The 24,481-nt window shown below is 39.8% G+C and overlaps 1 protein-coding gene across 4 annotated transcripts in view; it reads left to right on the top strand.

Moving 5' to 3' along the window:
- EIF2AK3 (eukaryotic translation initiation factor 2 alpha kinase 3) overlaps positions 1-17,029 on the top strand; it is a 136,191-nt gene extending 119,162 nt beyond the window's left edge. For 3 of the 4 annotated variants that reach the window (XM_063713568.1, XM_054547947.2, XM_002811805.5), the window contains 4 exons: positions 2,705-2,872; positions 11,355-11,456; positions 14,791-14,853; positions 15,836-17,029. In XM_063713568.1, coding sequence (XP_063569638.1) covers positions 2,705-2,872; positions 11,355-11,456; positions 14,791-14,853; positions 15,836-16,036 — 534 coding nt within the window. In that variant the 3' untranslated portion in view covers positions 16,037-17,029. Of the gene's footprint in view, positions 1-2,704; positions 2,873-5,696; positions 8,774-11,354; positions 11,457-14,790; positions 14,854-15,835 lie in introns of those variants that run through there. The other variant, XM_063713567.1, reaches the window with a different exon arrangement.
- Positions 17,030-24,481: the final 7,452 nt, after the last annotated feature.

The following is a 24,481-nucleotide window of genomic DNA, read 5'->3' on the forward strand; positions in this document are numbered from 1 at the left end:
AAATTCTTTGGTATATTTTAAGAGTTTTAGGGTAACAAGAATAGAAATTAGAAATAATTCTTATTTTTTAATATAATTGTTATTTAGTCATATAAATCATTATGCTTCAGTGATTTTTGACGTGGGCCCAAACTGATTGCCAAGAATTGTTCTGCACTGAATGAAAAGTTCAGAGATGAATTATTTGGTTGGATTGGAGAAGACAGTTTACAGGAGACCACACACCCCTAATTTGAGAGAATACTAGCATTTATGTTTGAATATAGTAAACGCTTATCACTACGTGTGAAACAACTAGCTGAAATACACATTCTTCTTGTACTTAACACTTGCTGTACACACAAATGCCAACTTGAAAGACAGTGAATCATGTTTTCACTAATAATGAATATTCTTCTGCTAATTTTATAATGTAAATGAGATATTGGTAAATATCCATTTAATGCTACAATGTTGTCTAAAAATTTTTCTGTAATTGTCTATGCACCAGAAAAACTGCAAGAAGAAAGTTAATATTCCTGTTAGTTTTTCTAGAAATCAGAAAGGTTTATTCCTTTCTAAATAGAAGATAATTCCTTTTAAAGATTTCTAGTGTGCCCCCCAACCAAAAAAAAAAAAAAAAAAAAAGCCAAGATTTTTGTTCCTGGGTGAAAAAGCTGTACATTTTGCTACGTTCTGACCTAAATCTTTGAGCTCAATGTTAAACCTTCTAGGCCCTCTCCCCCTGTTATATTTTGGTCACATTTTTGTCTTCAGGACTTTGGCTCCTGCCCCTTCAGACTAACTTCTAGTCTTCTATTTTCTCCACTCTGAGCTTTTCTCAGTTCCTCTTGATATACACTGTTCTGACAGAAACCTGGTCCTTCTTCATTATTCTCATCACACCTGGATTATTTATTCTGTGGTTTCTATGGGGTATGAACCATATCTGTTTCTTTTACCTGTTATAGTCTCAGTACAATATCTGAATGTTCTAGATGGTCATACCATTTATTTTGAATTTTATTTTCTTTGCACTCAAAAGCGTTTATACTGGCTTAACTAGAAAAGGAAATCTGTTGGCCCACGTGGCTAAACTGTTGAGAATTCAGGTAAAGTTTTAGCTGAGATCAAGTGATTTAGCCAGAACCTGGTTTCTCTCCTCCCCATTTCTTGTTTCTATTTAAGTCTTTTGGAGTTGGTGGGGTAGAGGGTGGAGAGAAAAGTATTGCTTTTTCCCAGTATTTATCAGAAGTTTTTATTCTACTTAAACCAAGGACACCTACCCATCCCCCAACAAGCCCAATCCCTAGCCAGGCAATGGGATTCTGTGGATTGGCCTAAGCAATTTGTAGAGCATGGATGCCTTCCACACTAACCATGGGGTTTTGCTGCACAGTCAGCAAGAAGGAAGTTCCCAAAGTAAATTCAAGATACTTCTGGTGGAAGCACAGGGAGTTAGATACTGGAGAGCCAAAAAGCTTGTCTATTATAGGGTTCAGTAAATAACAGCTGCCATCAGATGTTGGGAGTTGGGAAGAAAGATGACATTTAATGCAGGATAGTCTATTATTGCCTCTGGTACAAAGTTATTTATTGGAGAGCTGCAGATTATTACCATAGATCTTATACACAATAACTTCATGCTTCCAAGTCAAAATTGTTTAATGGTATTTTAGAGTTTGGGAATGCAATGTTATTTTCTGGTAGTATTTGAAACATGATGAAATTCAATTTCATGAGCTAAATGGCTTCCTTTTCCTTACTTCAAGGGCTATGAATGGTGGTCATATTACCCGCAGAGTAGAGTAGACTGAGGGAAAGATGATGTATTTCATGTAGGGCACCTTGGGTTGAAGGAGCCCTTGAGACCTCTGGTTAGGTGTACTCAATAAACAGTGTCATATGAGTTTAGAACTCAGGGCAGAGATCTGGGAGTAGATGTAGCCTTGAGAACATAGAGGTTTTATGAGAGGCAGCATAGAGTAGTAGTGAAGAGCTCTTATCCCTTCTGATAATCTATATCCCCCTCTCAGATGCAAACCAAAAGATCAGTCTGTTTCATTCATTCACCAAATAGTAATTAGCTACGATAGAGCAAGAACTGGACTGAAATCTGGGCACGTGGCAGTGGATCACAAGGTCCTTTCCTCAGAGCCAGACTGCTCAGGTCTGAATACATGCTTCACCACTTGCTAGCTGGGTAACCTTGGGCAATTTGTTTAACTTCTGGGCCTCACTTTCTATGTCTGTAAAATGGGGTTAGTACTCATCTAATGGGGTTGTAGTACATGAGTTAGTAGTAGTAAACTGCTTTGCACAGTGCCTAGCACATTGCAAGTTCTATTTATGAACTAGTTATTATTAGTTATAATTATTAAGGCTTTCAGTCATAAGTGTAGAGATGCTTGCCTGGGAAGAATATATAGAATAATAAGATTGAGGATTAAGTACCATGATCCCTAGGGAATGTGCACCTCAAAGGGTTTAAGTAGATGTTCAATAAATACTAGCACTCTTTGCTACCCTTCCCTTTTCTTTACTAGCAGTACTTGTCTGGCATGGAAAAATTGTCACTATTTTCCTGTTAGCCCATTTTAAAAAGAAATATGCTTGAAAATATCTAGTTTGTTGTATTTTTTCTTTGTAGTCATTTAAATAATTCTCTTTACTTTTTCGCCTCCATGCACACCCACTGCACTTTTGTCTGTTGTATTCTTTCCAGCCATCCAACATATTCTTTACAATGGATGATGTGGTCAAAGTTGGAGACTTTGGGTTAGTGACTGCAATGGACCAGGATGAGGAAGAGCAGACGGTTCTGACACCAATGCCAGCTTATGCCAGACACACAGGACAAGTAGGGACCAAACTGTATATGAGCCCAGAGCAGGTGAGTTTTTCAGACTTTTACTTATTAGCACAGCAGCAGATGTACCTGATGAATCTCTTCTCATGTTTTCATTAAAATAGCCAGTAATCTAAAACTCAGTAAGTCTGAAAATTATGAAAACTGGCAGTAGTGTTGCAGTAGTGGAATAGTGACACAGCTAAGATGTAGTTTCTACAACCTGAGTTGGGGCTCGATTAAGAAAAATACAACGCATAAAATGCACTCACCCCCTGAACAAGCACCTGACAGCAACCAGGAATTTAGAAAGAGACTTTGAATGCCACCCTCCCAAATTTAACTCCAGTTTGCCTTGTGTAGACTGTGTTGGAACTGTTTTCAGAGCCAGCTAGACCCAGAGGTACTATACTGAGCTGCCCCTTTGTGGTCATTCCTAGGCAACTTCCAGCATGTACCATAGTAGGAAATACAGGCACACAGGCCGGCAGGTGTTGCCTTGTGGGCTGCTTGGCCTTCACAGGAAAAGCACTGTAATCAGGGCAGGGACTGGAAGAGCTGGGGGAGCAGGGCATCCTGGAAGCATCAGGCGAGCATGCTCAGCCACCACCAGGCAAATGATCTTCACAAGCTTCTCTATGCTTAGAGCAGCGGGTCTCAGACGTTTTGGGGTACCTACTTGTAGAAATAACTGAGAACCCAAAAGGTTTTCTTAACAAAATTTTTTCTATCAATATTTGTTATATTAGAAGTTAAAAGAGAAACTTATAAAACTTTATTAAATCAATTAAATAACAGAATTAAACCCATCACATCTTAAGATATTTTTATGAAAAACAACTATTTTCTAAAACAGAAAAAAATTAGAGGCAGCAATTCCCCTGCAAAAAAAAAAAATTAGAGTGACATTTGTTTACGTTTTTGCCAGTCTCTTTAAAGCTGACTTATAAAAGTGCTACATTCTTCTATCTGCTATTGTGTTCAATCTGTTGCAGCATGTTATTTTGGCTGAAGTACATGAGGAAATCTGGCCTTACACAGATACGTAGTTGGAAAAAAGAGCAATATTTCATTTCAAGTAATTGTAGATATTTTTCTTTGATAGTATATCAAAACTTAGTAAGTGTTAGTTTCTTAAAAGTCATTTACACTGTGAAATCTAAAACCATTCATGAATATTTTGTACTCTGGTACTTTTAACATCCCTTGGTCCATTTTGTACTTTGAATGGATCTTTTTACCCATGCTTGACTTTATATTGTGCATTAGTCATTTGGAAACTATCGGTTCCCTAAGTTTGGCAACTGTTCCAAAAGTCATCACAGTTCATTATGTAATATAAAAAGTCACTTTGGTTAATAAAACCACGAATCTCACCAAAAAAGGCTTTATGTACGTTATTAGGAGGCTATCAAATTCCCACTGGTAGATTCAAATCTTCCAAAATTTTAATTTTCACTTAAAAGCTCAACTTTTATCATTGGCAACAAATACTGTTAGTTTTCCTTGAAATGCCATTCTCACATTGTTCATCTTTTTTTTCTCTTTAAAAAAAAAAAATGTATTTTTTTTTTTTTGGAGATGAGGTCTTGCTGTGTTACCCAGACTGGTTTTGAACTTCTGGCCGCAAGCAGTCCTTGAACCTCAGCCTCCCAAGGTGCTAGGATCACAGGCGTGAGCCACCATGCCCAGTCTCATTATTCATCTTTAAGAAAGTGTCCTCGGCCAGTCGCAGTGGCTCACACCAATAATCCCAGCACTTTGGGAGGCCGAGGCAGGCAGATTACCTGAGGCCAGGAGTTCGAGACCAGCATGGCCAACATGGTGAAACCCTGTCTCTAGTAAAAATACAAAAATTACCCGGGCATGGTAACACACACCTGTAGTCCCAGCTACTCAGGAGGCTGAGGGATGAGAATTGCTTGAACTCGGGAGGCAGAGGTTGCAGTGAGCCCAGATTGCACTTCTGCACTTCAGCCTGGGTGACAGAGCAAGACTCCATCTCAAAAAAAAAAAGAAAGAAAAGAAACTATCTCTCAAGTATCCAAGTCTCAATAACTGTAGTTTGTCTACCAATTATTCTTTCAAATCAAATGGTGTTCTATGAAAAGGGCAGCTAGCGTATATTTTAACTCAAATAATTGCGCAAGTGCTAATGATACAAGCTAATCTGTGCTTACATCAGCAGGTCTCAACTTCTTAAAATTAGTTTGTTTTTTAAATTGACTCAATTGTACATATTTATGGGGTACATATTGTCGTTTTAATACATACACTATTTAGTGATTGGATCAGGGTCATTAGCATATCCAAGGTATCAGACTTGGAGGCAAATATTGTACTTTGGTATGGAGCATAAATGTTTTTCTGAATATTTTCCATTTTGTCAGATCGTTAAAAAGGTGTATATTTAAAGGTTGAGATTTAATAGATTAATAATTTTTACTGCTAAGGACATTTTAAGTGAAATGTTTTTTGGTTTTGCCTGTGAGCACGTGGTGCTGAGGAATGTAATTGCTACTGGTACAGCTTGGCACTGTTCGTTTGATTCATGCTTAGGTTCTGTCAGTGCAAATGTCAACACAAGGAAAAATTATATCTTAGTATTATTATGAAAATAGTCTTGAACTTACAGACCTCTTGAAAGGGTGTTAGGGTCCCCAGGAATCCATGGACCATACTTCAAGAACCACTGGATTTGATTATCTTTGAAAGATTATATCAGAGACCAGTAATAGGAACTGCCTCTGAGGAGGGCAACTTTGTTTTACTGTCATAGAGCATCCTTTTGAAGTGTTTGCATTGTTTACATTAGTCAAGTGTTTCTTTTTTACAATGTGAATTTTTATTTTGTATTTCATCTTTGAAGGAGGTTGCAGTGAGCCAAGATCCCACCACTGCACTCCAGCCTGGGCAAAAGAGCGAGACTGTCTCAAAAAAAAAGAAAAAAGAAATCAAGCATTTTTACATATGTAAGAGTCAAAAAAGTCTCTTAAGTGAAAAAAACAAAATGCAGAAATGTGTACACCTTTTGTGTAAAGGAGGAAAAGATATATATACATTTGCTTATGTTTACATAAAAAAACTCTGGAATGATGTGTAAGAAACAAATGGCTATGGGGGCAGTGGCAGAGAGGAAGTGACTGATGGGGCTAGGCCAGTGAGGGACAGAGCGAGAGGGAACTTTTACTGTTAGTTCTTTTTGAGCCATGGGAATGTGTTACCTATTAAAAGTTAATTTGAGATGAGAAACATATAAAAATTGGCAATAAGCATCAAACCCAATGAACGATAGTGCCAATGGTTCTTCTGAATATTGATACCAAAATGAGAATAAAATCCAAAATGTATTCCTAGTAAAAGACAAATAATTTTAAGTATGCTTATCATTATAAGCTGAGTTTGTGAGTCCTATATTAAATTAACAAGGATCAGGAAATGGACGACGGTAAGAACACGGAAAATAAAGATGGGAGTAGGGATTTGTACTTGATGTAGCTAAATTTGGCAAATAGAATAATAAAACAATATTTCTACCTCTGTATCACTACAGACGACAAACACAAACTGCAGCAAAGGGAAAGGATATGGAAATACAAGTGATGCTAAAGCCAAATATTAGTTATGACAACAAATAAATAGATGTGTTTAAATATCCCCATGAAAGGGAAACTTCAGATTGGATTATAATTATAAAAAAAAAAAAAAAAGGTTAGAAAGGGAAGCTAGGTAAAAAAAAATACTAAGCTTTATATATAGTTGCTATTTGAACATTTATTGATGAATAAATTATAATTATATATACTTTCATTTTGAACTTCTAGGCCACAAAGAAATATCATAGATATTGTAAATGCCTTTTTATGATTATAATACATTAAAAGAAGGGTACAGTGGTTTATAAATTGATTTTTATAATTCTGTCTGTTTTTATTTTTGTTTTTGCTTCTGTTTTGCTGGCTGGAAATTTTATTATCTTATTTTTTTGAGACAGGGTCTTACTTTGTCACCCAGGCTGGAGTATAGTCTTGTGATCTTGGCTCACCGTGGCCTCTGCCTCCTGGGCTCAAGTGATCCTCCCACCTCAGCCTTCCAAGTAGCTGGGATTACAGGTCCACACCGCCATGCTCAGATAATTTTTTTGTTTTTTGTGGAGACGAGGTCTCACTATGTTGCCTAGGCTGGTCTTGAACTCTTGGGATCAAGCAATCCTCCTACCTTGGCCTCCCAAAGTGCTGGGATTACAGGCGTGAGCCACTGTGCCTGGCCAACTGGAAATTTTAAAACCCTCCTAAATAACTACCAGGTCAATAGCTGATGGGTTGATAAGTGCAGCAAACCACCATGGCACATGTTTACCTATGTAACAAACCTGCACATCCTACACATGTACCCTGGAACTTAAAAAAACAAAGATTTTTAAAAAATAACTATCAGGTCAATAATGAAGTAAAAATACTCATACAAAGTATTAAGAAAATGATGAAAGAAGCTGGGCACTGTGGCTTGAGCCTATAATCTCACTCAGGACGGTGAGGTGAGAGGATCACTTGAGCCCAGGAGTTCCAGGCCAGCCTGGGCAAAATAGTGAGACCCCCATCTTAAAAGAAAATGTAAAAAACTTTTTTTAAAAATGAAAGAAATGAAAAATAGTGAAATCTATAGGAAGTTTTCAAAGTTCCATTTGGAGATAAATTTATGTTCAGGCCTTCATTACATAGCACATTACTGTATAAGAGATTAGAATTCTGCTCGGTAGAAGGCAGGGAGGAGCCAAGAAGATGGAAAACAAACGTAAGAATTGATACTGGTGAAACAGTAAAATAGCATCACCATGGTTGTTTCTAATAGTTTAAAATAAAGATAATCCTCTCTAGCATAGATACCTACTTAAGGGGGGAAAATCACAAATAAATTTAGAAATTAGAAGAGATACAGAAGAGATTTTTATTTATAAGAGACTTTCATATATAGTCAATTGGTTGCAACCAAAATTATCCAAACTGGCTTACGTAGAAAAATAAATAAAATAAATCTATTGGCCCTGGTAATTGAATCATCCTGCTCAAATGATCTGGCCAAGGCCTGGTGAAAGGAAAAATTAAAACTGTGTGAAATATCAAAATACTATAAATACATATTTCCATCTATAGGAAAAAAAGACTAGAAGAGCCATAAAATATCAACAGTCATTGCTTCTGAGTAGTGGGAGTTTGAATGAATTTTAATCTATTTTGGACTTTTCTGTATGTTCCAATTTTTCTACAGTCATATAGCAGAATTGATATTAAAAACAGTTTTGGTTGGGCATGGTGGCTCATGCCTGTAATCCCAGCACTTTGGGACAGGTGGATTGCTTGAGCTTCAGAGTTCAAGACCAGCCTGGGCAACATGGCGAAACCCCATCTCTACAAAAAATAGAAAAATTAGCTGGGCATGGTGGTGTATGCCTGTGGTCCCAGCTACTTGAGAGACTAAAGTAGAAAGGATCGCTTGAGGCTGGGAGGTGGAGGTTGCAGTGAGCCAAGGTCATGCCACTGTGCTCCAGCCTGGGTGACAGAGTGAAACCCCTTTAAAAAAAAAAAAAGTTTTTTTTGGCCAGGCATGGTGGCTGACACCTGTAATCCCAGCACTTTGGGAAGCCAAAGCAGGCAGACCATCTGAGGTCAGGAGTTCTAGACCAGCCTGGCCAACGTGGTGAAACTCCATCTCTACTGAAAATATAAAAATTAGCCGGGCATGATGGCAAGCACCTGTAATCCCAGCTACTCGGGAGGCTGAGGCAGGAGAATTGCTTGAACCCAGGAGGGGGAGGGGAGGCTGCAGTGAGCCGAGATCTTGCCATTGCACTCCAGCCTGGGCAACAAGAGTGAAACTCTGTCTCAAAAAGAAAAAAAAAAAAAAAAAAAGTTTTAATTGTGTTTTTAAAAATTTATTATTATTTAAGAGGCTGGAAATAATACTTTTACATTTTAAATATTGTGAAAACAAATAAAAGGAATTCTATCTGGATGCTTATTAATGAAGGCTCATGACTTGGAAAGCCCGTTCCACCCAGCCCTATTTAAAAGAGATGCTTCTCCCTTCACTCCCTGCCAGGGTCCATCCCATTACACTAGTTTCTTTTTACAGCATTTTTAACTCTTTGAGATTCTTTTTTCTTTCCCTGTAAAATATAAACTATCAGTATAGGGACTTAGCTTGTCTTTCTTTCTACTCTTAACACCTAGAATGTGGCATAGTTTCATAAGTGTTTGGTGGATGAGTGAAGGTGAACGCTAGTGAAAAGATGAACACCAGGTAGTCCTGGCCACCCCATACACACTTCTGTGCTGACTGTAGTGTGGCTTGTGGCTGCTGTGTGTGTGTGTGTCTTGGAAATGGGTTGCCATTTGAGAAAGGAAGAGGTTGATGACAACTGAAGCTATATTTGGTATTGTTGAAAATACTAGAAAATTAGGATACCTATAGAAAATTTAAGGCAATGTATAGTGGTTAAAATTTGGTAGTTAAAAATGGACAGTCTTAATTATCTTCTTAATCCTCTTTAAACGTAGAAACTGTCACTTTATAAAGTGCTCCTTAAAAAGTCGCTCAAAATAGTTTGGCTGTATGAATTGTACAATCTTACCCAAGCCTTAGAAGCTATACTAAAACATTGTTTTAAAATTATTTATTATTAGAACTCTCTTAATTTTCTCATCCTTGAAATAAATGAGCAGGACCCATGGTGACTTTGTTCTTGGTTGTAATTACGAAGAAACACAGGTTAAGTTCTAGATTTGCACAGCGATTAAACAATTCAAACTCAAAGGATATATTCTACCTCCTAATTCCTTATTTTTTAGATGTTTTGTAAATATAACTTTTCATGCATTCATGAGGGTACAATTCTTTTTTTAAATATATTTAATGATGTTAGAAACAATAAATAAATTTAGTAACACATTACATATCAATCTGTCCTCTAGGGAATACAGAAAGTATAGGGACATATAACAAAAAAGTAAAAATCACTTACCAAAAATATCTCTAAGACATTAACAGCAGTTATTTCATTTTCTCTGTCTCTCTGTGTGTATACCTATATATATGTATTTACACCTTACTTTAGAAAATAAAATTGGAATTCTACTCTAACATTTTGGATACAATATTAAAATATAAGCATTTCCCATATTATTAAATATTCTTAGAAAATATTTCCAGCTGCATAGTATTCAACATTCATTTGGGACATTTTAATTACTTGTAAGTTTTGCTATTAGGAATATCACTTGGGTGACTATCCCCGTACCCAAATGTCTGTACACATTTCCATCTGCCCTAGGGTGGGTAAAATTAGATGGGATCATTAAGCAGGAGTAAACATTTATTGCCAAGTTGCTTCTTACAAATTTGTGTTTATTTATATTCTCCAAATAGTGTGTGAGGGTGTCCTTTTCAGTTCCCCTATAAGATTTGTTTTTGCACATTTAACACTTCCAAAACCCCAGGGATAAGTGAGACAGGGTTCAGATTGCTACAGTCTCTTGGAAAGAAAGAGGGTGACGCCACTGATGTGGTCACTGAAGCTTTCCATCTGCTCTTCTATAAGCACAAAGGCAGGTAGGCTGTGCAGAAGGCCAGGGAGACAGATGCCAAGTACAGTTTAGAGGGGAAGTTGTGAAGGGATCATAAACCTTGGCAACTGCCCTGCGACCACCTCTACTCCCCAGTTAAGAAGTACTGGAGCATTTCCAAAGTTCCCTTCTTTGGCTGTTTCTCAAATGTCCAGTTATATCCCTAAAGAAATGTTCACAAATAAAGGGTTTCTTCTGAGTCACCAAAAGGTCAATTTTAATTTAAATAATGCTTTCTTTAATCGTGTAGTTCTGTTGTAATTCATTTGTTCATTTAACAACTAAGTATTTATTGAGGGCCTTCTCTATACTTAGTCCCAGTGCTGGACGATAGCAACACAAAAGAAGCATTTCCCTTCCTCCAGGACTTGATAATCTAGTTGTGAAGAATAAGAAATATACACATGAAAAATACAACCAAGAATGCAAAGTATCCATAATTAAGTGCCCTAATGAAGGCTAACTACAGTTGATTAGTGGTTTGGAGTAATGAAGATTTTCTCATAAAAATGGGTTAGGACTAAGATGATTAGAAATGAGAGATTTGCTTTAGATAGCATTCCCTTTGAAAAACCTCACCTCAGGGGTAGTCAAGCAGATTTTGCTGGCTCCCACAAACTTTTTTAGCATGGCAAGTCTCCAGGTTTCCGAGGGGCCTGTTTTACTGATGCATATCTCAGAGCTATACCTGGGCTTTCCTTCTGTAATGCTGAGTAGTTTAATTACTCTTGGTGTAGTAGTGAAGAAAAGAGACTTGGAAGATTAACTCTTTGCTAACATTTTTACACATGTACTTGCATTTAAACCAAGAAGTGACTAAGTAAACTTTGGGATTCAATAATGCTATAATATCAACTGTACTGTCTCTATGTTAATTTTTAAATTTTCTTTATATGGGATTTCAGATTCATGGAAACAGCTATTCTCATAAAGTGGACATCTTTTCTTTAGGCCTGATTCTATTTGAATTGCTGTACCCATTCAGCACTCAGATGGAGAGAGTCAGGGTAAGTACCTCCCTACTCAGAAAAAAAGGTTCAAACAGAAAATAATCTAACATTTTTTCAAAGACTTAGTTGTTCTTAATACCAGCAGACTGGTTAACTAAAAGTGAAAGAGGTAGTGTGAGTAACACAGGGAGGGAGTTCTAGACTATTTGCTTCCATTTAAAGTTCAGTCTTCAAAAACTTGTTTGGTTGGATTGTTTGTTCTTAGTTTTTGCTTAAATTCATCATAATTTAACAATGTTTTGCACTAAGTAAGTTTGTAATAAGTAAAAATCTAGGGGAACCACAAGGTAATGGGAGCCACACACTCATATATTTAAAAGCTGGCAGATTATGCATAATTAGGTTTTTTTCTTCTCAAAATAAACCATGACCACAGCCTTTAAAGCAGATAGTACTGAAAGTCTTTTTTTTTTTTTTTAAGACAAGGTCGTGCTCTCACTCAGGCTGGAGTGCAGTGGTGCGATCACAGCTCACTGCAGCCTCAACCTCCTGGGCTCAAGCCATCCTCCCATCTTGGTCTCCCCAGTAGCTGGGACCACAGGCATGTGCCACCATGCCTGGCTAATTTTATTTTATTCATTTTGTAGAAATGGACTCTGCCTATGTTGCCCAGGCTGGTCTCAAACTCCTGGGCTCAAGTGATCCTCCTGCCTTGGCCTCCCGAAGTGCTGGGATTATAGGGATGACTGAAAGTCGTTTTAAAGTAGCCTTCTGGGCCGGGCGCGGTGGCTCACGCCTGTAATCCCAGCACTTTGGGAGGCCAAGGCGGGTGGATCACAAGGTCAGGAGATCAAGACCATCCTGGCTAACACAGTGAAACCCCATCTCTACTAAAAATACAAAAAATTAGCCAGGCATGGTGGCGGGTGCCTGTAGTCCTAGCTACTCGGGAGGCTGAGGCAGGAGAATGGCATGAACCAGGGAGGCGGAGCTTGCAGTGAGCCAAGATCATGCCACTGCACTCCAGCAGCCTGGGCAACAGAGCGAAGACTCCATCTCAAAAAAAAAAAAAAAAAAAAAAGTAGCCCTCTGGGCCAGGCATGGTGGCTCACACCTCTAATCCCAACACTTTGGGAGGCTCAAGCAGGAAGATCACTTGAGGCCAGGAGTTCAAGACCAGCCTGGGCAACATAGTAAGACCCCCATCTCTACAAAAAATTTAAAAATTAGCAAGGCATGGTAGCACATGCCTTGGGAGGCTAAGGCAAGAAGATCACTTGAGCCCAGGAGTTCGAGGTGGTTACATTACAGTAAACTATCATTGTGCCACTGCACTCCAGCCTGGGCAACACAGCAAGACCCTGTCTCTGAAAGTAAATAAAGTGGGCCTCTGTCACATTCTTCCCTATCTTTCATAAGTAGCTACCCTCACCTCTTCTAGTTGTTGTCCCTGGTACTTACCTCCATATTTTCAAAGTTTAGGCTCTTGTCACTATTTCTTATTTTATCAGTTTTAGATCTTACTTATTGATCTCTGGCTATGGTAGAACAGGATATAGTTCTCACATAGAGCGAAATGACTCATACCCTGTAACTGAAAGAACCTACCAAATGTTCTGTACAACAAATGAAAAAAAAAGAAAAAGAAAAAAACAGTCAAAATAACTAAATTTCAGAACACCAGAAATAAAGGCCCTAAAAGCTTCCAGAAAGGAAAATAAAACAGGTCTAACCTAAGTAAAGGATCAAGAATCAGATGGCATCAAAATTTATATAGTGATAAATGCCTCAGAGAACACTATCAAGAAAGTGAAAAGACAAGGTGGACGCAGTAGCACGTGCCTGTAGTCCCAGCTATGTGGGAAGCTTGAGGCAAGAGGAATTCCTTGAGACCAGGAGTTCACAGCTACAGTAAGCTATGATTATTCCTGCAAATAGCCTGGGCAACATGAGACCCTATCTCGAAATAAATTAATTAAATAAAATAGTGAAAAGGCAGCTCACAGAATGGGAGAAAATATTTGTAAATCCTATATCTGAAAAGTGTCTAGAATTCAGAATATATAAAGAACTATTACAACTCAACAAAAAGACAACTCATTTTAAAAAGGGGCAAAGCAATAGACCTTTCTCCAAAGAGGATAAACAAATGGCCAATAAGCATGTGAAAAGATGCTCAGCATCGTTAGGCACTAGGGAAATGCAAATCAAAACCACAATGAGATACCACTCAGCACAACCTCAGGTATCTGTAATAAAAAAGAAAAGAAAAGAAAATAGCAAGTGTTGGCTAGGATGTGGAGAAATTAGAACCCTCATACCTTGCTGGTGGAATGTAAAATGGTACAGTTGCTTTAGAAAACAGTCTGGGAGTTCCTTAAACAGTTAAACATAGTATTACCATAGGATCCAGTAATTCTGTTCCTAGGTATGTACTCAAGGGAAATGAAAACATAGACAAAAACTTGTATACAACTGTTCGTATGAGCATTATTTCTAATATCCAAAAGTAGAAACCACGCAAATGCTCATCAACTGATAAATGGGAAAACAAAGTGTGGTATTTTATACGATGGAAAGTATTCAACCATTACAAGGAAAGAAATACTAATATGTGCCGCAACGTAGATGAATCTTGAAAACATGCTGAGTGAAAAAAGCCAGACACAAAAGTCCACTTTTGTATGATTCAGTTTTTTATGAAATATTCAGAATAGGCAACTCCATAGAAACAAAGATTTCCAGTATTTTCTTTGTGCTTTAATATGGCCCTTTCTCTCTCTCCCTCTCCCTTCCCCCCGCCACACATACATATATATATACACACACACACACACACATATATAGTCATCTTGGTATCCACAGGGGATTGGTTCTAGGACTCCCTGTGGATACCAAATCTGCAGATGCTCAAGTCCCTTATATAAAATGGTGTAATATTTGTATAGAACCTACATATATTCTTCTGTGTATTTTAAATATTCTGTAAATTACAGTACCTAACATAATGTAAATTCTATGTAAATAAGTATTATACTGTATTGTTGAGGGAATAATGACAAGAAAAAAAAAATCTGTATCTGTCCAGGACAGATGCAACCATCTATTTTTAAATTTTTAAAATATTTTCATTCTGTGGTTGGTTGAATCTTTGGATGTGGAAGACCAACTGTATATACATATATATTTCTCCTATATTTTGAGGATATTTGACAGAGTGTACATCTGTGCTCAGGAAACATATGTAGTTATTAAATCAGGAAAAGCTATTGATAAATTTTCCATTTGATAAATGTACAACCTCTTAGTCATTTTGTTAGAGTATCAAAAAATATTGTCATGTCATATGTCAAAATAAACTTTTAATAAGTAATACTTTTTTTCTTTTTAGACCTTAACTGATGTAAGAAATCTCAAATTTCCACCATTATTTACTCAGAAATATCCTTGTGAGGTATGTGTAATTCTCATCTTTTATCTTCTTTAGAATCATCTTTAGAACGTTAAGCGGTCCTTAGCAGTCGACTCAGTTTCCCTATTTTACAGATGAGGAAGCCAAAGGTCTAGAGAGGAAAGAGACCTGCTCCTAAGAGCCCAGAATTTGTTAAAACCAAACACTGGAGCTGGGGCCTGGCTCCTTCAGCCTAATGTCCAGTGTTCCACACTATAGCACCTGTGAAATTTATATATTGATAAATCTTGAATTTCCTTAAGTAATTAAGTTGAAGTGAGTTAGTATGTGTTCATTTTCAAATTGGAAAAAGTCAAAATTTATCTTTCAGTATTGTAAGTATAATGAAGAGTTGCATTAAAAAATGGACTTTATAACAATATATTAATACCTACATATACTTAAATCTGTTTTACTAAAAATTGTCATGTATTTTGCAAACTTGATGTATCTATGCCCAGGGTGGCTCATAAGAGTACATGTTATGTTCAGAGAGATGTTTAAAAACCAAGAAAAGGCACTGGTTGCTGATCTCTGCCATAATTTTTTCTAATTAAAATTTTTATTGAGATAATTGTAGATTTACATGCAATTGTAAGATGATTTTTGAAAATCATATCTGTGTTTCAAGGATGTGATTAAATAATCCTTTATAATGTGTTAGAAAATCAAATTACCCAAAAATTGTCCATGTTTTTTTGGAATGAGGGTTGGCAAACTAGTGCCCACAGGTCAAATCCATCCTGCCACCTATTTTTATAATAAAGTTTTACTGGAACACAGCCATGCCCATTAATTTACAAATTGTCTCTGGCTGCTTTTGTGCATCGATGGCAGAGCTGAGTAGTTGTATCAGAGACTTGAAAACTCGAATATGGCTCAAAAACTTAAAATATATACAGAAAAATTTTGCCAGCACTGATTTTAAAAACTGTACAGTGATCAAACCTGGCCGTTTTATCACAAAACAATTTTTATATTTCAGTATGTGATGGTTCAAGACATGCTCTCTCCATCCCCTATGGAACGACCTGAAGCTACAAACATCATTGAAAATGCTGTATTTGAGGACTTGGACTTTCCAGGAAAAACAGTGCTCAGACAGAGGTCTCGCTCCTTGAGTTCATCGGGAACAAAACATTCAAGACAGTCCAACAACTCCCATAGCCCTTTGCCAAGCAATTAGCCTTAAGTTGTGCTAGCAACCCTAATAGGTGACACAGATAATAGCCTACTTCTTAGAACATGCCTGTCGAAAATTGCAGACTTGAAAAGTTTGTTCTTTGCTCAATTTTCTTGTGGACTACTTTTTTTTATATCAAATTTAAGCTGGATTTGGGGGCATAACCTAATGTGAGCCAACTCTTGAGTTTTGCTATACATAAGGAAAGGGCTATCTTTGTCCTTTGTTAGTCTCTTGAAACTGGCTGCTGGCCAAGCTTTATAGCCCTCACCATTTGCCTAAGGAGGTAGCGGCAATGCCTAATATATATATAGTGAGAACTAAAATGGATATATTTTTATAATACAGAAGGAAAGTCCCCCTATGTGATAACTGTATTGTTCTAGAAATATGCTTTCTAGAGATATGATGATTTTGAAACTGATTTCTAGAAAAAGCTGACTCCATTTTTGTCCCTGGCGGGTAAATTAGGAATCTGCACTATTTTGGAGGACAAGTAGCACAAACTGTATAACGGTTTATGTCCATAGTTTTATAGTCCTATTTGTAGCATTCAGTAGCTTTATTCCTTAGATGGTTCTAGGGTGGGTTTAGAGCTTTTTGTACTTTTACCTCCAATAAAGGGAAAATGAAGCTTTTTATGTAAATTGGTTGAAAGGTCTAGTTTTGGGAGGAAAAAAGCCGTATTAAGAAATGGATCATATATATTACAACTAACTTCTTCAACTATGGACTTTTTAAGCCTAATGAAATCTTAAGTGTCTTATATGTAATCCTGTAGGTTGGTACTTCCCCCAAACTGATTATAGGTAACAGTTTAATCATCTAACTTGCTAACATGTTTTTATTTTTCACTGTAAATATGTTTATGTTTTATTTATAAAAATTCTGAAATCAATCCATTTGGGTTGGTGGTGTACAGAACACACTTAAGTGTGTTAACTATTGTGACTTCTTTCAAGTCTAAATGATTTAATAAAACTTTTTTTAAATTAAGTATGGTTGACTCTTATTTTGAGGAGTTAGTCCCAAAATGGTAGATTTTCTAATTTATAAAATGGGATCATAGATCTAGGAAGAGTCATAAACCTATCCTCAAGAAAACTTCTTCCTAACCCATTTCAGACAGGTATCTTTTTCATCATTTCCCAAAGACTTGGCAGGCCCTTTCAAAATTCACAAGATCCATAATTGACAGACATTTGCTCAGTGCCTACCCTGTGCCAAGGACTGGGAATATAGAGGACTTTCCCCTAAAGGGAGAGCTCTCAGAGAAAAGGGCTGTGGTGGTGCTAGTTGTATTGATACCGAGGTGTAACTGACATGTGCCACATCGAGGCATGTGGCAAGCTGGGCTAACGGGGCATGAACCAGCTAGACACAATCTAGAAAGGTCAAAATGCTTAGCATCTCCGTATTACAAACAAGTAATGTCTACCATGCAAGGTTATGAGCAACTTGTACACTGGAAAAACACTTCCCAGATCTTCGTGGCTGACTGTATATCCAGACTCACTCGCAGCAGTGCTGCTCAAACCACTTCCTTCCCCAGCTTCTGCTTGGTTCCTGGCAAACTCACCCCCGTCATCTTCATCTCTTGGTCAGCCTGCTTTAGTTGCTGTTCCTTTTCTCCCTTCCTCTTTACCCCAGCCAGAGGTGAAGGTTTGTTGACTTCTGGCAGCACACCCCACTCAGTCCCCCAAAGATCCTTTGATCCCCAGGACCTCCCTAGGAGCTAGCCATGGCAGACACTACTATTCCCATTCTATTTACAGTCAAATCCAGGTCCAGAAAGGTGCTGTGATTTGTCCAAGGCCACAAAGACAGCAAGAGCAGAACTGGGATCAAAACCTAGGTATTTAGATTCCTAGTCAGTGTTCTGTCTACCTGCTTGCACCAAGCTGTCTAGGGATTAAATTCTTACATGATGTAATCAGGTTTTCTTTCATTTTAACCTGGGTTTGCCTTTGCTGACCACCAGCAGGAAAGCAGGCATAGGGCTGGGGAAGTTAAGAGACTGGGCCAGCAACACTTAAGTCCATAACAGTAGTCAGAATGGAGACCCCTGTGTTCTCACCCACAGCCCTTTCTACTGAGTCCAAACCCCACTACTCCCTTTAAGTTCTGTTGTTTTTCTGGCATCTTTCCATCCCCTGCCCTTGCCTCTGCTTTTAGCACATTGTATTTGATAATACTTATTCTCAGGGTGCAGAGGAGCCAGCAACTCTGATGAAGATCAGCTCCCCCTTGTTCGTTTCTAAGATCTCAGAAAGTAAGGGGACAGCTTCTTGTAGTCCAGCAACATCCAGCATAAAGCCTGGTGCTTGATTACATATTTGTAGAATTGAACTTGAGGAACATAGATATAACCCCTGCTACAATGAAAATTTGGCAAAAGTGAAGGAGGAAAGATGGCTTAAAAATCCTGATGCTAGCTGGGCACAGTGGCTCACACCTGCAATCCCAGCACTTTGGGAAGTCAAGGCAGGTGAATTGCTTGAGCTCAGGAGTTAGATACCAGCTTGGGCAACACGGCAAGACCCCATCTCTACAAAAGATACAAAAATTAGCCAGCTGTTGTGGTGCATGCCTGGAGTCCCAGCTACTCCGGAGGCTGAGGTGAGAGAATCGCTTGAGCCCAACAGGCAGAGGTTGCAGTGAGCTGTGGTTGTACCACTGCACTCCAGCCTGGGCGACAGAGTGAGACCCTGTCTCAAAAAAGAATCCTGATGCTAAAAACAGACGAAAACATCAAATCTCACAAGTTTTTTGTTTGTTTGCTTGCTTGTTTTTGAGACGGAGTCTCCCTCTGTTGCCCAGGCCGGAGTCCAGTGGCACCATCTCGGTTCACTGCAACCTCCACCTCCTGAGTTCAAACGATTCTCCTACCAGGAAAGAGCACAGGGCTCTCCTGATTAACCCTTCAGGGAGGCAGTAGGACTAGCCTGAGGGCTGGTCCGGGGATAGGAAGCCCATGAGAAGTTTTGAAAACTAGCTACCTAGTCTGCTGTTTGCCTCCCAGGAGCAGACAGAAAAGCAGACTTTTATGATGTTAGGATGATGTGGGGGTTTTTCTTACTGACATCTTTCTCTGGATGCATTTACAACAAACGCTATTTTATTTCTGGGCCATTTTTCTCTGAGAGAGTGGAGATAGAACAAGCTCCCAGTCTTAACTACTAGCCATAGTGGAGAAGTCAAGGGCTAAGCGGGGACTCTGGATGTTCTTTGGCTCACTGCTGGGAACATCTATGATCCCCCATAACTAGATTGTCCAGGCACTGCCTCGCGAGACTTCCCCCTGGAGAGCCTTTCCCTGCAACTACAGTAGCTGTCACCAGGTGACAGTCATGCCTTGCTTAAAGGTCTGAGAAATGCATTGTTAGGTGATTTCATCCTGTGAACATCACAAAGTGCATTACACAAACCTAGATGGCACAGCATGATGTATACCGAATACTGTAGGCCATGGTAACACAATGGTAAGTATTTGTGTGTCTAAACACAGAAACGGGACAGTAAAAATACAGTATTATAAACTTTTTTTTTTTTTTTGAGATGAAGTCTCACTCTGTCACCCAGGCTGGAGTGTAGTGGCACGACCTCAGCTCACTCTAAGCTCCACCTCCTAGGTTCAAGCGATTCTCGTGCCTCAGCCTCTGGAGTAGCTGGGATTATAGGTGCCTGCCACCAGGCCCAGCTAATTTTTGTATTTTTAGTAGAGACAGGGTTTCATCATGTTGGTCAGGCTGGTCTCGAACTCCTGACCTCAGGTGATCCACCCGCCTCGGCCTCTAAAAGTGCTCACCGTGCCTGGCCCCGGTATTATAATCTTATGGTACCACTGTTGTGTATGTGTTCCCTCGTTGACTAAAACATTGTTATGTGGCACATGAATGTAGCAGACAGTTGAGGGCTGAGATAAAGAACATTTTTCAACATGTAAAAGTATTCCTCCCTCCCCTCAAACGTTCAACACATCACAAGAACAAGCATGTCAACATAATCTAAACATGCCAGATATTGCAAAATTCAACCATACAAAGTCCCACATGCCATGAACTGCTTTTAAATTTCTCACGTGGACAATGACTTAAAACAACAAATAGGCCGGGCGCAGTGGCTCACGTCTATAATCCCAGCACTTTGGGAGGCCGAGGTGGGAGGATCTCTTAAGCCCAGGAGTTTGAGACCAGCCTGGGCAACATGGCGAAATCCCATCTCTCCAAAAAAAATAGAAAAATTAGCCGGGCATGGTGGCGCATGCTTAGAGTTCCAGCTGCCTGGGAGGCTGAAGTGGAAGGATCACCTGAGCCTGGGAGGTTGAGGCTACAGTGAGCCATGATTACACCACTGCACTCCAGCCTGGACTACAGAGTAAGACTTTGTCTCAAAATAAACAAACAAGAAACAAATACAGGAACAGTATGTGCCTGGCTACTTCCAACAACTCTACTTCTAACAACTCTCAGTATCCCTAATCCCTAATCCCTTACTTGGTGCCTCCCTCTTTGGAGCAGCTGAGTAGCTTTCTTTTCTGATTCTTCTTCATGTTCTGGGGGACTAAGAAAAGGTTGGGGAAGGGAGAGGGAACAGAGAGAACAGCCCATGCAAAGGCATGGAGGGAGGGCAGGATTAAAAAAGAGAGCTCTCAAAGGTGGGGTGGGGAGAAGTAGACCAACTTGAGAATTATTTTTGAGTCAGAAAGGCCAGGATACTGGAATTCACTAAATACAGGTAAAGGAGAAGATGGCTCCTGAGTTTCTGGTGTGGACGCTTTTATAGAATCCAGAGGAGGGTGCAGTTTGGGGACAGAAGAAATGACAGATATCCCTTTTTGAAGATGATGGATGAGTATTCCAGGACTTTGTTGGTAAACAGTTAAGGTATTATTAGAAAATCGGAAGCTGTAGAAAATTACTGAACTGAGGAAGGACATCAGAGATTTTAAGATCACTATAGGCTGGACACAGAGGCTCACTCCTATAATCCCAACACATTGGGAGGTCGAGGGAGGAGGATTGCTTAAGCCCAGGAATTCAAGACTACACTGGGCACCATAGTGAGATCCCTATCTCTAATTTTTTTTTTTTTTAAATCACAAGATCACTATGGTGGCTGAGGAAGAGCGTTGACGAGAGGGAGAAAGAGTTGGAGATGAAATCAGACAGGGGCCATTAGCCTTTATCCAGCAAGAGGTCAGAGGGACTGAGCAGGGCAGTGGAAGCTGAAAGCCATCCCTTCTTTGTCCAGCAGCTGACCATGTGCTAGCTCCCAACAACCACAGGAGGGTCTTCTATCAGTGCTCTGTAGTGTTGAGTTTTAAAGGACTTCAAGGGGTGCTATAGTGAGTGGCTCTTTGGGAACAAACTGCTGCTTTCTCAAATGATGTTAGCTTTTAGAGTACCTAGAGAACACTGTCATAAACGATGGCAGCCACTTTGGGACCAGCTCCTCTCTTGCTAGCTGCAAGCATGTGAGTAGGAAGAGGAGAGGAAACAGTGCCGAATTTGCTGGCATAGAGCTCTACCGCCTCCCAGGAAGAGCCTAGGAGAATTTTCACCACCCAGAAAGGTCACAAGGGACTGTGACTTGCCCCAAGGGAGTGACAGGGTTTGATATTGATACTGAGAAGGAATGAAGGAGAAAGGGTGCTCTTTCTCCAAAAGGATCTTTTCATGACATACTGAAGAAAACAGCAGTCTAGCCTCACCAACATGGTGGAACCTCGTCTCTACTAAAAGAAAAAATACAAAAATTAGCCAGGCATGCTAGTGTGCTCTTGTAGTCCCAGCTACTGGAGAGGCTGAGGCCGGAGAACCACTTGAACCCTGGAGGTGGTAGCAGGAATTGTCAGTACAAAGACCTGGCCCAGGAGGAAGAAGAGCTCGGGCAAGCCGAGATCACGCCACTGCACTCCAGCCTGGGCCACAGAGCGAGACTCCGTCTCAAAACAAAACAAACAAAAAAAGCCCAGCTGAATAAGTGAAGATATATTCATACTATACATAACGCAATGAGTCAGTAGCACAAGTGGAATTACTAAATGGTTTATTAAGCAGATAAATGAAAAATTCAAGTTGCAGAGAAGTGTGAACAGTACAACTGCAACCACGTAAAAGAGTTTCTACATCTGTTTAAATGGAATTTTTCATGGGCATAGAGGAAGTCTCAGAAGGATTCTCACCAAATGCTACACTAGTTACCTTACAAGGATAGAGTTGGAGAGGGTGGAGAAGATTATTAACTTCAATATGCATCTCAGCATTGTTTGAGTTCTTTCCAATGCAGATAATACTTTAATCCAATGTGATTAATAAATTAGATTTTAAAATTAAGAAAAAGGAAACCAATAAACAACATTTACAATATCTTTTTTTTTTTTTTTTTGAGATGGTGTTTCACTCTTGTTACCCAGGCTGGTCTGGAGTGCAATGGCATGATCTCGGCTCACTGCAACCTCTGCCTCCCGGGTTCAAGGATTCTCCTGCCTCAGCCTCCCAAGTAGCTGGGATTACAAGCATGCGCCACCACACCTGGCTAATTTTTTGTATTTTTAGTAGAGATGGGATTTCACCATGTGGGCCAGGCTGGTCTCAAACTCCTGGCCTCAACTGATCCACCCACCTCAGCCTCCCAAAGTTCCGGGATTACAGGTGTGAGCCACTGCCCCTGGCCAGTGTTTATAATATCTTAATTGATCTCATATTTGTATTCTGCTTTATAGTTTATTTTACAGTCTCATTTAATTCTAATAGGATCTCTGCAAAGCAGATATTTTCATCACACTGTTTTATATGAAAAAACAAAACAAAACCAATGCAATAATTAAAATAACTACAACAGCCTAACAGGAAGCTTGTAATAATACAGTTATCACTGCATTGCCCTTGTTAGCATAACAATCCCCACTTTTCTGAATAATCCCCAATTCAGAGAGCATTTTAGAGGAGTAACAGGTGACAGGACAGCGCTGGGCTTTGGAATTAGGGCTGGCTGCATTACTTCTTCCTTGTTTACAATTTTCCTTCAGCTCTCCAATCTGTTTCCTCATTGCAAACAGCACATTTTGAAGATTAAACAATAAATATAATATTTAGTGTAGAACCTAGTAAATAGAATTCAATAAACGGAAACAAAATGAAATAACTTCAGTTCTCTCAATTCTAAAATGGGCACAGTCCTGTTGTAGGGTTATTCTGAGGACTACGTGACAGCTATGAGTTAAAGGGTCATACAAATATGTGTGACTTATTTTTCTTATTATTATATGATGCGAGAGAAAGGCACAGAAAAAAACCCTTTAGTAAAACACGCAGCAATAAAAACTTTATAATGTTTATGCATAAATGTGGACATTGAATATGCCTATGACAAGGACTAGAGGCTGGCATTTGACTGGGTGAGGACAACGTATTTTGCAAATATAAAAGGATGGTTATTATTCAAGTAGTCAAGAAACGCCTTTGTTGTATAGGGGTTTCGGGCTGCCCAGGGGGTGGAGGAGGGCTGGGAATGCCTCCTTTCTCCCAGGCCTTTGACCCTAGCTGCCGGTCTACAGGAATCAGCGGGGAGCCGGGGCGCAGCGTGGCCAGAGGGTTTGGAGATGAAAGATAGGAGGATGCCGGTCTGGATTCTCGGGGCTGGGGCAGGGAATCTGGCTCGGGCGCAGCTGGGAACGGCGGCAGGAATTGTCGGTACAAAAACCTGGCCCCGGAGGAAGAAGAGCTCAGGGTGGCCAAGTGGGGACGACAGACGCCGAGGCAAAGCGGGGGCTCCGCGGGCCCGCGGCGCTCTGCGTTCCCCGGCAAGGGCCGTGGGATGGAGGGTAGGGGACTGAGTGTCACCGAGTCAGTCCAGTGGGGTGACTGATCCTCTTGTGACAGATGCGGGAGGGTGGGTGGGCATGAGAACCACCGGCGATAGAGGTGTGGCGTGCGGGAGATGCTGTCCAAGGAGGAGGAGGGAAGGGAGGGGTCCCTCTCTCTCCTAGGTTAATTACCACTCACTCCGCCCTCGGGACTAATGGATTCGTCTGGGGCGCAGACCTGCTGGGCAGCCAGCTCCTGAGTAAGTTTCAAAAACCAACGTTTCTGGAAGGCCTGCTGCATACCACGTCCTATACTAGGCAGTTTATATTCGTGGTATCTCATAGAATACCTTCAATAACCTTGGGATTTACTATGGCCCTTATTTTACGGAGGAGGAAACTGAGGCTTACTGAATCAAAGGATTTCCATGCAATGGGTATAATCAGGCAAATCATAGGTGAATTGTAAGTAGTTTAAAAAAAATGAAAAGAACTCTATTTAGCTACTCATCAGAAATACAGGCTGGGCGCGGTGGCTCACGCCTGTAATCCCAGCACTTTAGGAGGCTGAGGCGGACGGATCACGAGGTCAAGAGATCGAGACCATCCTGGCCAACATGGTGAAACCCCATCTCTAC

This window comes from Pongo abelii, chromosome 12 (assembly GCF_028885655.2).
Source record: "Pongo abelii isolate AG06213 chromosome 12, NHGRI_mPonAbe1-v2.0_pri, whole genome shotgun sequence".
Classification (NCBI taxonomy): domain Eukaryota; kingdom Metazoa; phylum Chordata; class Mammalia; order Primates; family Hominidae; genus Pongo; species Pongo abelii.